Below are 16,955 nucleotides of genomic sequence, written 5' to 3'. Positions count from 1 at the left end.
TCTTACAGATATCATTAATATTCTTCATCACGATGAGTTATTTTATGAATAGATTTTTGCAGTGCAGTTTAATGGATTGCCCTGGGGATCTATATTGCATTGAAATTAATTTGTTCCTAATGTGAGTTTACCATAAATTCTCAATATGTTAAGCAGAGATCAGTCCATTGCCACCTTGTTATTAACATAAACTAATTATTTTATAACTTGGATTAAAGTGGGAGTCTTTCATATGCTCGAGACATTAAAATGAACTTTGGATACATTTGACAAAGCTCTGTTTTCAGTGTTGGTGCTATATATTTTATGTATAAGGGGATATTTTAAAGTATGCATACTGTGTATTGTAACATGATTCAATTATTGTAAGGGGTCACTGTGTTGCAAGGATAGATAGATAGATAGATAGATAGATAGATAGATAGATAGATAGATAGATAGACAAACCGTTATTCCTCTGCTGAGCCACTCTGTCAGTCTCTACATTGGCTGCCTGTATTTCAACGAATCCAATATAAAATTATTTCACTAACATACAAGGCCATCAACAAAATTGCACCGACATACATTTCCTCACTTGTCTCGAAATATCTCCCTACTCGACACCTCCGTTCTGCACAAGATCTACGTCTCTCCTCCACTCTCATCACATCCTCCCATTCTCGGTTATAGGATTTTTTCCGGGCTGCACCTACTTTGTGGAATTCCCTCCCACGCACAGTGAGACTTTCCTCTAGTCTTCAAACCTTCAAGCGTTCTCTGAAAACCCACCTCTTCAGACAAGGTTATGATATTCCTCAACCATCATCTTAATTTCCCTGGGTTACCCTATTGCCATCCTCTACACTGCTAACGCAAGACAACAACCTTCTGACCAACATTGCAACACACACAGCCCACTCAGTACTTTTACCTTTGCAGTCTGGCTGGTCCATTGTGCAATATGATGTAGCACATGCCCTTGTGTTTCTAACTCCCATTGTCCTATAGATTGTAAGCTTTCGAGCAGGATTCTCCTACCTCTCTGTCTGTATGTATTACCCAGTATTGTCTTATTAATGTTTGTTCCCAATTGTAAAGCGCTACGGAATTTGCTGGCGCTATATAAATAAATGTTGATGATGATGATAAATAGATAGAGATAGATATTTTATAAGAAAAGACCAGTTTATGCTAGTAAAAGAGGTTAGATAACAATGCAGCATTAACAAAGACTACACATATCCTGCAGTGTATTGTATTCATTAAGAAGTTAAATGAAAACTGAAAGAGTAACTGTGTTGTATAGTTATAAGAACTATGGATTTAAGTTAACTATAATCAATAATGAATGCTGTTTGTATATCTCATTATTGCAGCATTGTCCAGTTGACCACATGAATGACCATATGGAATTTGGATTTAGTGCTAAGCCAATATGGCCTAATCGTTCTCATTTGCCTAAGGCAGAAAGAACTCAACATTAAAATCCTGTACTTGCCCCTGCAGGAATACCATTGTGTGTATAATCTCTCTATATCTCTATAAATATAAAAAAAAGAAGTTGTTTCTTTGTTTGTTCGTTGGCAAATATCTTACACAGCTTTCAAGGTAAAGCTGCCAAATTTTACAGAGTTATTTAGTATGGCAAAAGCAACCTATTAGACCACATAGCGACAAAGCGACAAATATTGAAAACATCATTCTTTGGTTGTAAACAATTGTTTGACTGCTGGGAGGACACCTCGTAACAGCACAACATAACGACAACGCGACAAAGCAACAGATCTTATTTTCTAAATAGCATTTTTGGTCTCTTTATCAAATAATTTGCTAATATATAAAAACTGCTACACATTACAAATCAGACCCGCGCAACACCAAGTGATTCTGCTAGTATGATTAGAAAAAGGCAGGGCCAGCGCTCTCAGCGCTCCGGCAGCTAACATGTAGGAGAAGCAGTCGGCAGCTTTTACCTGTTTAACTGTCGGCTGCTGCTCCTCAATGTCCATGACGGACTGGAATAGTGGCACCGGGCTATGATGCCACAGCCCAGCCCCACTCTCACAGACTGATGGTAAAGGGCTGAATCAGCTGGGGGCTTGTGTCTGACGGGATGGAGGTGCCACATTGCGTGGGGGAGACACCTAGGGCACCTCCAGTGCATTCAACACCCCTGAAATGTATGGTAACTCTCAGAAGGCAATCAGATGCCAACATTCTATTCTAGTACAGTTCACATAATTACATTAATGTCTTATGGGGTCAGCAATGTCCCCTCACTGTTCAGTATAAGTTTGCATCTCCTGTTGTCATGTTCATACAACAAACAGAACACTGAGCCGTGAAGCCGCTAATCTGAATGTACGTTAACCATCTGTAAAGTGTGATTACCGTGTCTCTATCCCTATATGAAGATATGATATATAATATGATACAAGAATGAAGATGTTGGAGTCATACCGTTGGCACAGTTTAGCATTCTCACTGGTTCCTTTTAAGACACATTTTACCCAAATTTTTGGGAGCTTCTTTAGCTTATTTTCCATGAACGAGTCAAGATCCAGATTTTAAACCTCAGTTTTTGGGGTGAGATCAGAGCCCTTTTTGTCCTGAAGATAATTTTAGAGTTTGGGCTTTAAGTACAGCAGTGTTTTGCTCTGTTTTGAACTGAGATAGACGTAGATTTTATGGTAGACGTATCATTATTAAGACTTCAGGTTATGACAACAACACCAGTAGTACCCAGTGAATTCATCGGCTGCATTTTACCAACAGCTAAACTTCAATAAAAGTATAAAAATGATTTCTTACTTTGTGTCTCTGGTAATACTGCTCGGCACCAACTCCTCCTTGTTCTTCCCCTGTCCACAGTACCAGACGAATTGTTCTTTTAGGACGTAGACCTGAGAAATAAAATGAATACTGTATTTATAAATAAAATCACCTATGTGACTTTGTAACAACATTCTCGATAATAGATCACGTAACACCCTACAAAACAATCTTTATACTTGTTACATAAAATTTCATTTACCTCCAAGTTGTCATCTTTGAATACATTCAATGTAAATAGTTACAGCCACGGGCTGGGTGGGCCGGTTCCATAGTGGGCGACCTACATTGTTCCTAATAGGCTGCTTAGCTGAGTCTCACAGCCTGGGAGAGGGGCGTGACTAGAGGGTGGGAGAGGGCGGGGCGCAGTGAATTCCCCACCCCCACCCCCCGCGACAAAAATTCCGTTTTTGTCATGGGGGCGGGCCAAAATTATGCGATTCACCGCGAATAGCATTATTTAGGCCAAGGAATTGCGAGATGCGGGAGACTTGCCTGCTCTCCCGGGAGTCTGGGAGACTGACCCAGATGTCGGGAGTCTGCCGGACATTCCGGGAGAGTTGGCAAGTATGTACAAGTATATTGATCTATCCTACGTGTTCTATCACATAAGAGAACACATGTATTATGTGTACTGTCCACTCTAGCCTGTGCCTATAGTAAACCATTGATCCTACTTAATCTCTGCCTCTGACCGGGAAGTAACACTTTCAGCTTTAGCAGAAGTCATATAATATAGAGGAAACTACATAGAGTAGGGCCCTATGTACAGGGCCGGATTAAGGGAATGTAGGCCCCTGGGCTAAGGGGGCCTCCATTCCCCCGTGAGGGCCCCCCCTGATCCGAGCTGCCCGCGCCCCCCCCCCCCCCCGTGATCCGAGCTGCCAGCGCCCCCCCCCCCCCCCCCGGCACTTACCTCCTTCTCTGGCGCGCTGTACGCTCTTCACTGAGGAGATCTCGTGAGAGTGAGACTCACGAGATCTCCTCAGTAAGGAGACTACAGCGCGCCGGAGAAGGACCGCAGTGAAAGTGCTTAGCAGCACTGATCGCGCCGGGGCGCCCCCGCCCCCGACCTATCAATACTGCTGCTGAGCACTTTCAAGGGCCCCCTGGATGCCATAGGCCCCTGGGCTGTAGCCCAATTAGCCCTATGGTTAATCCGGCCCTGCCTATGTATCATGTTTGCTATTTGTTTTAAGAAGTATGTCTTTTTACAGTACTTTAACTGCTGACCCTTAATAACTAATGCCAGTGCCATTTATCTGTGCGAGAGAGCACACAGATTCAGTAGCAAGCTAGTACTGTAAAGAGAAAGACTCCCTAAGCTTCTCTGCACTGTGGAGGGAACATACAATATAGCTAAACAGTCCCTTTCTGTTTTTTATTGTTTTGTCCACCAAGCAAGTTATTCTGTGTTTTCAAAACACCACAGTAGATTTATGTGGGAGCGACAGGTCTCCTTTTAATAATACATGAACAACATAACAATTTGCTATTTTGATATTTTATTCCACCCTTATGCAAGAAATCCCCATTGTTAAGCCACGTATTTACAATATGTAACTGATTGGCTACTGGTCTCTGGGGTCTGTTTATTAAAGTGCGGTCAGCCATTAAAACAGAGAAAACAGCAATTTTTTCCGTAAATGGCCATTGCACAATTCATGAAATTATGACAGTGTTTGAAGGAGTCTGTATTACCTGTATATCGCCAATGACAGCAGTCGCGATTTCTATCTCGGAGTAAGTCTTGTCGGAATTAACTACTTTGCACTGTTGTACCCCACCTATTTTAGAGGGGTGGGGTACGGTTTTTCGGAAGCGATAAACCCGACACCCATTTGCCCGTCAAAAAAAAACTTGGATTCCTTTAAATTTAAAGTGCCAATGTCAAGCCACCACAGGTTAAGTGTTTAAACACTTAACAGACATTGCCACTTTAAATTTAAAGGAATCCAAGTCGCGATTCCAAGAAACTGTACTGCTGGACACCTCTCCATTAGAAATGACTTGCGGTAGCATTGTGGTGCATCGCTTAGCTGCGGAGTCCCTGTAAAGGTAAGTCTATAAATGGTCACATAGTTTTTTAACACTTTCGTCTTTTTTTCGTATTGCAAGTGGGTGTCGGAGCAGTGGTAATCGTTAATACGATTACCACCGTTTTAGAGTATAGACATATAAATAGTGGCATAATCTAACAATTATTTCTATATTATGTAATGGGCTATTGTAATGAACACAAATATTACATGGCTATTTAACAAGAATTTACAGCAGCAACCTTGAAATGTCATATTATGCATAAAAAGAAGTAAAATCTTGCAAATACAGAATTGTATATAATAGCGTACAGAAGACAGGATTGTTCCTAAGAAGTTTTCTAAATTCTTCAATTGATAACTGGTGAAAGATATTTCTTTGCTTCTAGCCCAGGCTGAAAATAAAGACATACCTTAATTCAGCTTTGCTGATTGCTACAGGAAAACATGTTCCTCAATAGATTATTTTGTGCTTTGCTACCTGTCTGGTGCACAAGGAACATATTATTTAGAGTAAGACCTCCGTGCACACACACACACACAGTCTTGCATGCAAAATGAATTGAGAAATACGTTTGGAATAATAGGATATTGTTTTCTCTTAGACCCATTATCACTCCTACTGAAAGTATGTGGATTTATAGGCATGAAAGGAGTCGCTGTTTTTAAAACCTAAGGAGTACAATCCTTTTTCTTTTCCTTATTCTATTATAATGGAAAAAATATCTCCTGCAAATTTTATGTGCAGTAAACATTTTTATGTTAACAATTTAATTTACATGTATGAAAGAAAACCAAACATAAAGTTGCACAAAAATGTGTCTCCACACTTAATGTTTCTGCAGCTGTATCTAGTATTGGATGTATCTCTAATTGTGCACAGTGGTTAGCACTGCTGCCTGACAGCTCTAGAGTCATGACCAGAGCTCTATCTGTGTGGGGATTGTATGTTCTCCCCGTGTTTGCCTGGGTTCCTTCCAGGTGCTCCGATTCCCTCCTACAGTCCAAAAACATACTAGTAGGCTTCTGTCACAACTTACCCTAGTCTGTGTGTGTGTGTGTGTGTGTGTGTGTGTGGTAGGAAAGTGTGTAAGGTCTAATGGGGCAGGGACTGATATGAAAGTCAACATATTCTCTGTACAACGCTGCATAATATGACTGGTGCTATTGTCAAAGTCAGCAAATTGGATAAAGTCATTTCAATTAAAATCGAGCAAACTTGGTTGTCTTTGTCTGAAAAGATGCGTATGGCACGCTATGGCGTGGAAGGGCGTACGCAGCCGCAACACGTGGCAACAACAGTATTTACGCTTTTACATACATTCGCACCAACACACACATTTGTAAAATAGTACACATTAATGGTAGTTGCAACACATAGTTATTTATGTTGAAATATAGTAGTGTTTATGTGTAATATTATAAGTTATATGCATATCAGTAGAACATATGGTACAGGTTGAAGGAATCATGTCATGTGTGGTATCATATTAATCCCCTTTACATTGCGACTGTCCGGTTCACTCTGTGAAGGGATCGCAGAGTGCATACGCAAGTTATTATTGTTAGGGAATTATGGACTATTAAGACTATGAATCTTGGCGGGAAGATCAGAGCATATCCCCTGGAGAGATGACCCCCACCTTTGGATTCTTTAGGTTGAACTAGCCAATGATCGACAACCCCCTGGACCTTCCTGAAACCTGGACCAATAGAAGCAAGCTATACCATCTGCATTGTTTACTGTATCTCTGTGTGCATATAAGCAGCAGCTCCTCATCTAGTGTTCAGTCACCTTGACCACAGACTTCAGACCTGAATGACTGTACACTGGATCCAGAGCGCCTGCGATAAGTAACGGCTGTACTTATTATTATTTCGCTTGAATATATTCTGCTACTTTTTGAGAATAAATCTTTGTGCGTTGGAAATACAAATCGAGATTCGACAATCGTTATTGGATAGCGACAAAACGCTCATAACACTATATAACAACACAATAATAATTCATGTAGCATATAGATAGGTTCGGAGCAAATGCAGAAGTCATCATCATCAACTCAGAAACCTGTACAAGGCCTATGGGACAAGTAAAAAATAAACTTCCTGAAAGGTGTACCTTAAAGATACGTGTCAAAGAAAATCGAACACATCTCTAAGGAGACTGGTTGACTTGCTCTCTATGCACCTACTGCACTGAACTTATACATTAATGCCCCTGACCTGCCAATCCAAACACAAGTGGACGGAAGAATAAGATATGCTCCACTGAAAATACTGTCTTAAGTTGTGCGTATGTGCAGTGCGGCAAGTTTTATGAAAGTCACATTTATACATGACACAAATGAACTTACATCCATCAGGCCAAAACACCTTACAATGATATAACTATTGGGCTTGGGAATCAGGAAGGACAGCAATGCCCAGTCTGCGAGAATAATGTCTGAAATTCACACAAAGGTCACATGCAGGATGTAACAAATAGATGTGGTAGTTCCTAAGATAAAGTAAGTAAAGACGTTTTGAAAGTAAACATGAATGTGTTCAGGCTTATAGTTAAAAATAATAGAAATGTGCCAAATTCAGAAGTCGGTTCGGAATCTTAATGGTTTTAAGAAATATTTGTGTCGGGCTGAATACAAAAGATAAGCAAAGTTGCGATGAAACTTCACACAAATCAGGTTTCAGAAGTGAATATAGAGTATGTTATTTCACAGAAGTGCAAAGTTCTAGAGATACAATCTTCAAGTTCCGCTTCTGATTTGCCATTCTGTGAACTGCCATACACTGTCGGCTTCATTAAACAAAAAACGCAAAACAAACATAATGGGTGTATTTAAAAAACGCATGTACATTGGGCTTGCACACGTCCGCATTCAACAAGGAGCGGATCTGTATCAACAGATTCATCTGTAGATGAATACGAGTCTAGGTGCTCTCTGCTCTAGCAGACAAGACACTGCAAAATACGTCCAATGCATATGTGGAATATAAAGTCACAAAAGAATGCACAGACAAAAAAAATTCAAATAATGTCACTTGTTAATAATATATTAATCACCAAACATTAAAAAATAAAAACAGTGTTTTCCCCCCCCATGTTTTTCACTCTATAAAATACATTTATTAGGATGTTATTAATGTCAACTGTACATAAAAAACACATGTTCTCTCATGCATCCACAGCCCTCATCACTAGTAATAGGCACTTACACCAGACCTGTAGCTGGTGCAAGTGATACGACTAAAAATGATGAACCTTAAAGATGTCCAAAGCTTGAATCGAACGCTGACTATGTGCATATGCCCACCGCCCTCCCCGTTCTGCCCCTGAAGTCATAGATTGTAGTAAGGGTCCTTTGTGCTCGAAGATGAAGTGGCCATTGCTGCGTTCAGTGATGTATTGTTAGTGCATTTACGTTCCTTAATTATTCAGGCCCCTGTATTTGTACATTTACATTTCATATATGTGTATATATATATATATATATATATATATATATATATATATATATATATATATATTTGTGTGCTTTGTCATTAATATAAATACATCTTTATGTTTTGCCGAGCTAAATACTGCTGCTCTATGCCTATGAAGATGTGTCAATATTTGCATTATATACAGCGTCATGTCAGGTATGGTGGATGGAAAAGATTTTACTTGTTAAACAAACTAGAGGATGAATATGCCCACACACCACTTCCTCCAATCCTATGAAATCATCTATTTACATTGACAGCTTCCTCACATATTATCTTCACCAGATAAAAACACCTAAACTACTTCCATGATGAATTATGTGCTGTGAGATGATGAAAACACATGTAGCAAATAAATGTATCTGGCTAATTCCAAAAACGTCAGATAAATGTGATCTTTACCTTTCCCAGACTAGTGAGGAGACGTGATGTTGATATATGTTATTTTTTCAAAACATTGGTGGTAATCATTCTTTGAAGGCAAAAGCAAGATGCCAGTGCTGTGTTGTGGATGTAAATCATCACTGCACATGGATCTAATAAGACTGAAAGACCCCTGTGTTCATTATACCTCTTTATCCACTAATGTAGGGCTCCCAGATGTCCCAATTTGCCCAGGAAAGAGCTTATATTTTCAACCTGAATTTTTTCACTAAAATTGCTTATTTTTCCATGATTCCGACTCTTGTTGCACCCAAATTATGAAGATACATTGGATAGGATTCCGAAAACTAATTTACTTGGTTTGGAACCTGAAAGAATCATATTTTATAGCTTGAACAACAGGTCACGAATGTCCCATTTTGTTATTTCCAAAGGATAGGAATAGTTTACATATAGAAACAAATGCAGGTAGAAGGTGCAATTTTGGCCTTGGCAAATCCATGTTGCAGTGCAGGTGGACAAAACTAAAGTGTGTGAACAGATTTAGAGTTGGTATGTGAAGAGGGCCTGTCCTAGCTCAACTATAAATCATACAAGCTGCCCAGTACTTGTGTGCTAAATGCAAAAACAGGCAATATTGTCCCTGCATGGCACAACAAAATGCATTTGACAACCTTCTTTTTCTAGGTACAAATTTGCTCCATTTAGTGTTTTTCTCCTAACTGGTAGTGTAACACCACACCGCCAGGCACCATGGAAAGATTGGGACTGGGACCTAGTGATGCAGTCCATCCTCCCGTTCTGCTCTTCTGAGCATGTTTGGGGGCCTGCGCATGAAAGTGATGGCCTGTTTTGGCTTCACTGTTTATGTGCTGACATGATAGTGGGTGCAGGCAGTAGCAGAATTACCACCATTGCATTGAGAGTGGTGACTACAGGCCCTCGCACATCTCCAGTTCCCGTAGTCACTGCCCCCCCCAGGCGCGGGCTGGGAGAGGGAAGCCCGGGGGGCACGCAGGCGGCCGCATCACATGACAGGGGATGCGGCCGCGTCATTGATGACGCGGCTGCATCCCCTGTCATGTGATGTGGCCACCTGTGCGCTGACGCGGCCGCATCTGATGTCATCAAATGCGGCCGCCGGGGAAAGTGTTAGATATTGCATCCGGGGGGCGGCCCTAATAGCGGTCTGTCTAAGCGGCCCGGAGAGCCGCTGCCCCCCTGCCCCCCGGGCCAGCCCGCCCCTGCCCCCCCCCCCCCCCCACCGCAACAGAGATAGTTCTTCTCCTAACTCTAAACTAGGCCCTAAATGTTGAATAGCTAGATTTGTAATTTGACAGAAGGATACGGCTTCCATAACACACACTTAAAGCTGGGTACACACTGCAGGTTTTTCACCCAATTATTGGGCCGATACACGATAAACAACCATTAGGTCTGATATGGCATTAGTGTGTACACTACAATGGTCATGTTTTATCGTACCAAAGCACACCGACTCGTTTAACTTGATTTTAAAAATTTCTTAAGAAATCACTATGAACAACAGAACGATGTTGTTCCAATTTTTCCGTGAACGTACTGACGGCCATCTGTCCGACAATTCTGTCGATAGTTTCCCCAACAGCGATACCTTTGTGGGCATGTATATTAAAATCTATGATGTTGTTTCCCACGTGCTGTGCTGTCTAAACATAAAGCAAATGGAAATAGTGATTTTTCATAGCGAATCAATAATAAACCTTTTTTATGCTCTATATGTCATATTTGTGTTCCTGTATGCAAATGTATACAACAAGTGTTAACACACGTGCAAATACATATTCTCAATAATGTCTCACTAATTTACTGATGTGACATGTGTCCAAATATTCAATTCTGTATTATCTACCTGTAATTTAGCCTGTTACTGTACTGTCTTATATAAATATATGCACACTATATATTTTCACTCTGAAGCTAAATTTTATAACCTATTAGGTCCATTATCAAACATATGGAGAAGTCCATAAGTTCATAAGATGAAAGTGTATTGATCATGAAATATTAGCAAATGTACATAATGTCTACTAAGTCATTTATTTACTGGTGTATTGTGTGCACATTTATTTTATGTTGTTTCATATAACTCTAAGGGCTAGATTTACTAAGCTGCGGTTTTGAAAAAGTGGAGATGTTGCCTATAGCAACCAATCAGATTCTAGCTGTTATTTTGAAGAAGGTACTAAATAAATGAAAGCTAGAAGCTGATTGGTTGCTATAGGCAACATATCCACTTTTTCAAACCTGCAGCTTAGTAAATCTAGCCCTATGTGTCAATGTGTACACCCAGCTGAAGCAGCTTCTGAAATGTTGGATCATTTATCCGCAGGAAATTCCTGGAGTCGTCAGGATTGGTAAAACGAAGTAAAACCCAGCTATGGAAAAATAACTGGCATAGATAAAATGATGTAACCTACGTGTTTCGCCCCTTAGGGGCTTCCTCAGGGATAGTTTGGCAACAAATGGGAGAAATGCGCAGGTTCATCATATTATTTTACATTTGGATTAACAGACGTTCTATACCATCTTTATGCAAGAACTTTTTCCTTAGAGGTAAATCCTCTTAAGGACTGTGGCTATTGTGGTTATTGGATTTTATATATATTGAATCACATTATTGATCGGTTTTAACGAGTACATTTATGAGAACTTTCTTTTATGCATTTGTAGTTTTTTTACTGAATGCTTTATGGTTTTTATTTGTCTCAACCAATATTCCATTTGTGTCTATTGTCCATTAACGTTGTACACACATCTTATGCCACATGGGCTTATTCATTGACAATTTGACTTTGGAGTGATCACTCATGTTGTTTTATTCATGTTTCATAAACAATACATTAAATCTGATATTTTACACTATTAAAGGGTAGCTTGGTCCCCTTTTTGCGCCAGGGATATTATTGTTATTCTGCTATTCTCTAAACAAAGCAGCATTTTAACAAAGGACATTTTAACGTGCCTACATGCATGTGCAATCGATCGTGCATAAGTGTGTGCGAGATGAAAATTGTACCAATCCCTGATAATAATTCTAATTTTAAATTGAGAGAATAGTTATTTGGCATGGCGGATACATAAATAACACCTAATAGGAGGAAAGCAAGGGCTAAACAGCATGTTGTTAAAAAGCACCTTTCATGAACCTTAACCTATATATATGAAGGGTTCATGAACCTTAACTATTTGCATATCGTTAGTTGGCCCCAAGTCCTGCTTGTATTCCACGAGGAACAGTTATCAGGAGAATTAGGTATATTTTAAAAAGAGAATGTTTAAATTATGCCTTGTTGGTGACATGTTCCAACATTGAATACTCCGCATGTTAATACATTGTATCACTGGGAATGGGGAATTGGCCAGGACAATGAATAAGTCAGAGAACTGACCATTGTTCATTCAAGCACACGTCACCAGAGGGTCCTTTCAACCATTATGTAAGACAATTCTCCCCCTATCAAACAACTAAGCTGGCTACAGTGTATCTGGCAACATCCTGCAATATTATCACACACAATAGCGGTCGGTGATAGTGTAAGTAGTACAGTTCTTTGGGATGTTATACCATCTACTCTTATTCTTCTGAATGGACAACAGGTAAGACAAAAAAAAGCATGACCCCCCCCCCCCCCCCCCAAGAAGATCACGTGTATACAGTCACGCACCCCTTCAAGCTCTTAGACTGTCACAACACTCTACTTACAAAGTGTAACTGGTTGATGTAACAGATAATGCTCTCACTTATGATTAGCAATTATTAAAAACAAACCAGCACATTTAAAATGTAATTTTAAGAGCATAAAAGTTGCTTACAATATTAACATGCATACTTATCATTATTATCATTATGGTGCTGGGCTGCAACCCAGCTCCCTCCCCTAAAAACATCCCTTCACTGTCACACATACCTGCCCCTGGTATACACAGCATTAATAGGGCACCCATTAGTGGGACGTATCTTCTAACTATCCTGGAATCAGGAGACATGTCCTGGTCTGCGGGACAGTTCTCTCAAATACAGACAGCTAGGAGGTTTGTATATGTATAATTTCTTATTAGTTTTGAATTTTTTATACAATCAGTTGTTAAAAATGTCATTTTACAACATTTTTGGACAAAAATAATGTTTAAAACCTTTGTGAATTGACTTGGCATATGCAAAACATTGAAATTTGCAAAACTCCAAACTTACTAAATGGTTTCGCTCATTAGTGAAGTACACTGCGATCATGCGTAGCAGCTGAATACATAACAGAGAAGCAAAAGGCAGACAGTACAGAAAGCACTGGGCCTGGTAGACAACACTGGGACTGGAGTGTAACCCAGCAACTACAGGAACAGCTGCAGAAGTAGTGCAAACACATGTGGCTAATTAACGCAACATATGCTCTTGTTCTATGTGGCAACAACATGCAGAGATCCAAGTCAGACAAGGGATGTCAGTACATGTTGACCAATATTTTTACAGTCTGAATGATTTCTTCATTTGCTAATTCACTGACACGGAAGCAAGAAAATACCATGCAACCATTTGTGATGGGGAAATACTATTGATAAATACTGCATTGTAAAACTGATTGTAGATAATTCCAGCTTTAATACAAGTCAAGAATATGGAAGGGAAAAACTGCCCTTTGCAGTAAAGTAAAACCAATATGGCTGCACATGTTATTAGAGTAACAATCAGTATCATCATCATCACCTATTCATATAGAGCCACTAATTCCGCAGCTCTGTACAGAGAACTCACTCACATCAGTCCCTGCAGCATTGGATCTTACAGTCTAAATTCCCTAACATACACGCACACAGACGGAGAGAGACTAAGGTCAATTTAATAGCAGCCAATTAACCTATCAACATTTAAAGTACATTTGAAATGTTTCCTTGGAACCAATTAAATAAGCTCCTGATGTGGAAAATACAAGATGTTAATATATGGAGTGCTGCTACACAGTATCACATAGAAAGCAGAATAATTAGAACAAAGGTGTTCCACAGTTCAAGTTGTAATTTACTGATTCCCAGTTAATTTACTTCCGGGAGAAATGCTATGTTGTAGTTTGCCTCATTCCTATAACACAGAGCTCTGACAGTTTGTTCCCCTTTATATTAGTAGTATAATAACATGAGCATAGTTTAGAGGAAAGAAAATTGTATTCGGTATTTGCATATGTATAGACTCGTTTCAAGATCCAAATCACAAATAATTGAGACCACCAACACTCCAATCACTACAATCCCTCAAGCATAAACATTAACGATGCCCAGACAACTGTATTGACAACCTAGAATCAAGAGAGTCATTTTAGAACCACAAAATCTGCAATTCTTTGCTATGTGTGCAAGTGCCCTTACTTGTCCACCAAACACAATTCAAAGTGCACAACCGTTCATGGTATTTAGGAACACCCCCATAAAATCTATCTCCACCTAGGTTTATGGGTATGCAGTGTGGAAGTCTAATAATTAGATGAAGTTGGCTAAATCAATTAATACTGGTTTATCATGCGATTGCGATTAGTACACCACGTCTAATGACACAATCATCATCATCTATTTATATAGCGCCACTAATTCCGCAGCGCTGTACAGAGAACTCATTCACAATCACACAGGAAAACAACACACACACTTACATTTACACTTACATTTCAGGGGCAAACACAGGATTTGTAGAGGGGGGGTTTCCACACCACGCCGCCAGTGGGCGTGACCAGCGTGCATGGCGGCGTGACTATAATTTTAGACAGTGCTTCGCTGCTCTCCAACTCTTCCTATCCCCATAATATACATGGGCAATGCTGCGTGCACTACTGTTAGGTGCATGCAGCTCTCCCTTTTCAAGCAGAGCCGTGTGAAGCGGGAGCAGGGTCCAGCCACCTCAATTATACAGTGCCCCAGGCTTGGATGGGGGTTTTCAGGCACTAGGAAACCCCCCCTAGATTTGCCTATGCATTTGTAAATAGTTCCAACTCACATCAGTTTATTAGTAAAACTTAAAGGTTATTTATACAAAGATAAATTTACATTACAGATATTTATGGTTCAGGTCCTAAAAAAATGTATGGTCTTATATTATTCCTCGTTTCACCAGAAGAAATCCGGTATCAGCAGATAAGCGAGCGCACACTGCGAACGCTAGTTATCAATAATATCACTATTTCATGCACCAAATAACCAATAGACAGGGGTCATAAAAACCAGTTTATACAAGTCTAGTGGCGGGAGCCTGAGGAAAGGACACCCGGCAGTTTGAAGAACAATGACCAGAAGAATTCACCAATACCACATCGAGTACCTGAGAGTGTAAGAACCTTTGATCTATGAATGAAGACCTTACAACTGTAGCTGTATATCTCTGTGATGACATTACTTTTACGACTGTACAGTGTATAAATTGTTGAACTCTGGCTTCGATCCCCAGAGCGTTCTGTTTGAAGCTTGAGTTGGTGCCAACTGTCGCATGTGTAATGTATTCGTTTATACTTTACTGTATTTTGCTATACCTTCTTATACATCATCATGGTTTGCTGTAATTCTGCTATCTTCTACTAATAAATCTGTTTGTGCTTTGGAACCACATTAATCACATCGGACGATGTTTATTGGTAGCGACTAAACGAACATAACAGCAGATACTGCAGAAAATGCGCTGGCTGTAAGCAGTTAAAAGTCACATCAAAGGTTAACTTACTACCAATTCAGGGTCACTCCAATTATTAATTTCAATATACGATTTTCTCCTAAAATGCTGCTTCATTATGTCTTAAATTAATCATGATAGTGAGAAAACCTCAGGAAACTCATTGTTACATTTGTCACTTTCGTGTGTTTGAAGCTTCTTATTATATTGCTGGAAGTGAGCACACCGGGATACCAGAGAAAACCCCAGTGGGCCCCGCAGTGTCAGATTATAATATGAGTGAAATGGTGCTACTGCCAGGGCCATTGCTGAGATGTCAGAGGTGGCGGAGAATTCAAAGACCTTTGCGTCGAGATAAAGGCTGTGCACACAATCACAATGCAGGAAACACCCCCGCAAATGTGACCTTTCTACCCTTCATATCATTTACATAATCTTGTCCTGCAAAATGAAATCTTCATTGCAGTGCAAAAGTCGGTTCAATGATGCACCTAATCCACAGACCGCATAAAATGCCTTTAATATTTATAATTCCTTCCATCATTCAGTGACATTATCCCTTTGACTTGCCTATGCCTCATTAAGCCGTTCTACTCATTCTATAACCAGGGAGAGCAATTGTCTTCAAGAGAAAAAGTAGAATGTTTTCATCTGCTCTTACTTACTGCCATGCCAACATTTACATTTATATTAATGGACATTCTTTTTTCTTAGCAAGTTCTAATTCCCTCTAATCATTCAGTTCTAACAAGAAATAGATATAATTCTATTAAACCAAATTCTACAGTTACATCAAGTCACAGGCCACTGACATCATCTAAATCCAATACTTTGTGTATAATAGAGAACTCCTGTGGGTATAAGAAACGGAAATTAAGATATATCTTTATTCTACGAAGCATAGAAACCAGAACATGGTGTAGAGTACAATAACAATGCTAAAATGATAAAGCGTCTAATCACATTTTTTTCTAACAAAAGAGGAATAACCTCCGTGAAGCCCTCTATTAAACATTGGTCTTTCTTAAATATGAATGCAAATGAGAAGATGATACACAGAACGCAATAATGGAACAACATGTCCATGTTGAAGAGTCTCACTGCTTAATGTTCTTCTAAGTGAACAGTTTAAAACCTATTATTTACAAAGTGATTTTCATTAATTAAATGTTATTGAAAACAAAGAACATAAGAACTGAGTCAAGTTTGGACAATCCTCATATACAATATGTTTACATTTTGCTACAAAACAAACAATGAAAAGAAAAATTGAACTACTGGGGGCTGATTTATTAAGGAAAGTAAAGCAAAAAAATGAGTAACTTTGAAACTTGGCAATACCATGTTGCATTGGAGGGGGAGCTAAATTTAAAAGGAGGGGACAGATTTATAGTTGGGATAGGGCATGTCCTAGATCAACTTTAAATTTCAGTGTAAAAATAAACCTATCAAGTATCTGTGTGCTAGATGAAAAAACAGCCAGTATGTAACTTACGTGCACAATAATAAACTAATTTGCGCCCCTTGCATTGCTACATGGTTTTGTC

At 39.5% G+C, this 16,955-nt stretch overlaps 1 protein-coding gene across 2 annotated transcripts in view; it reads right to left on the bottom strand.

Moving 5' to 3' along the window:
* The window catches only part of CPQ (carboxypeptidase Q), a 331,562-nt gene that overhangs the window by 70,977 nt on the left and 243,630 nt on the right, over positions 1-16,955 (bottom strand). For both annotated transcript variants that reach the window (XM_075213841.1, XM_075213840.1), the window contains exon 6: positions 2,794-2,885. In XM_075213841.1, the coding sequence (XP_075069942.1) occupies positions 2,794-2,885 (92 nt within the window). The remainder of the gene's footprint in view (positions 1-2,793; positions 2,886-16,955) is intronic.

This window comes from Mixophyes fleayi, chromosome 5 (assembly GCF_038048845.1).
Source record: "Mixophyes fleayi isolate aMixFle1 chromosome 5, aMixFle1.hap1, whole genome shotgun sequence".
NCBI classification, from domain to species: Eukaryota; Metazoa; Chordata; class Amphibia; order Anura; family Limnodynastidae; genus Mixophyes; species Mixophyes fleayi.
This window is presented reverse-complemented; position numbering and strand designations above follow the sequence as displayed.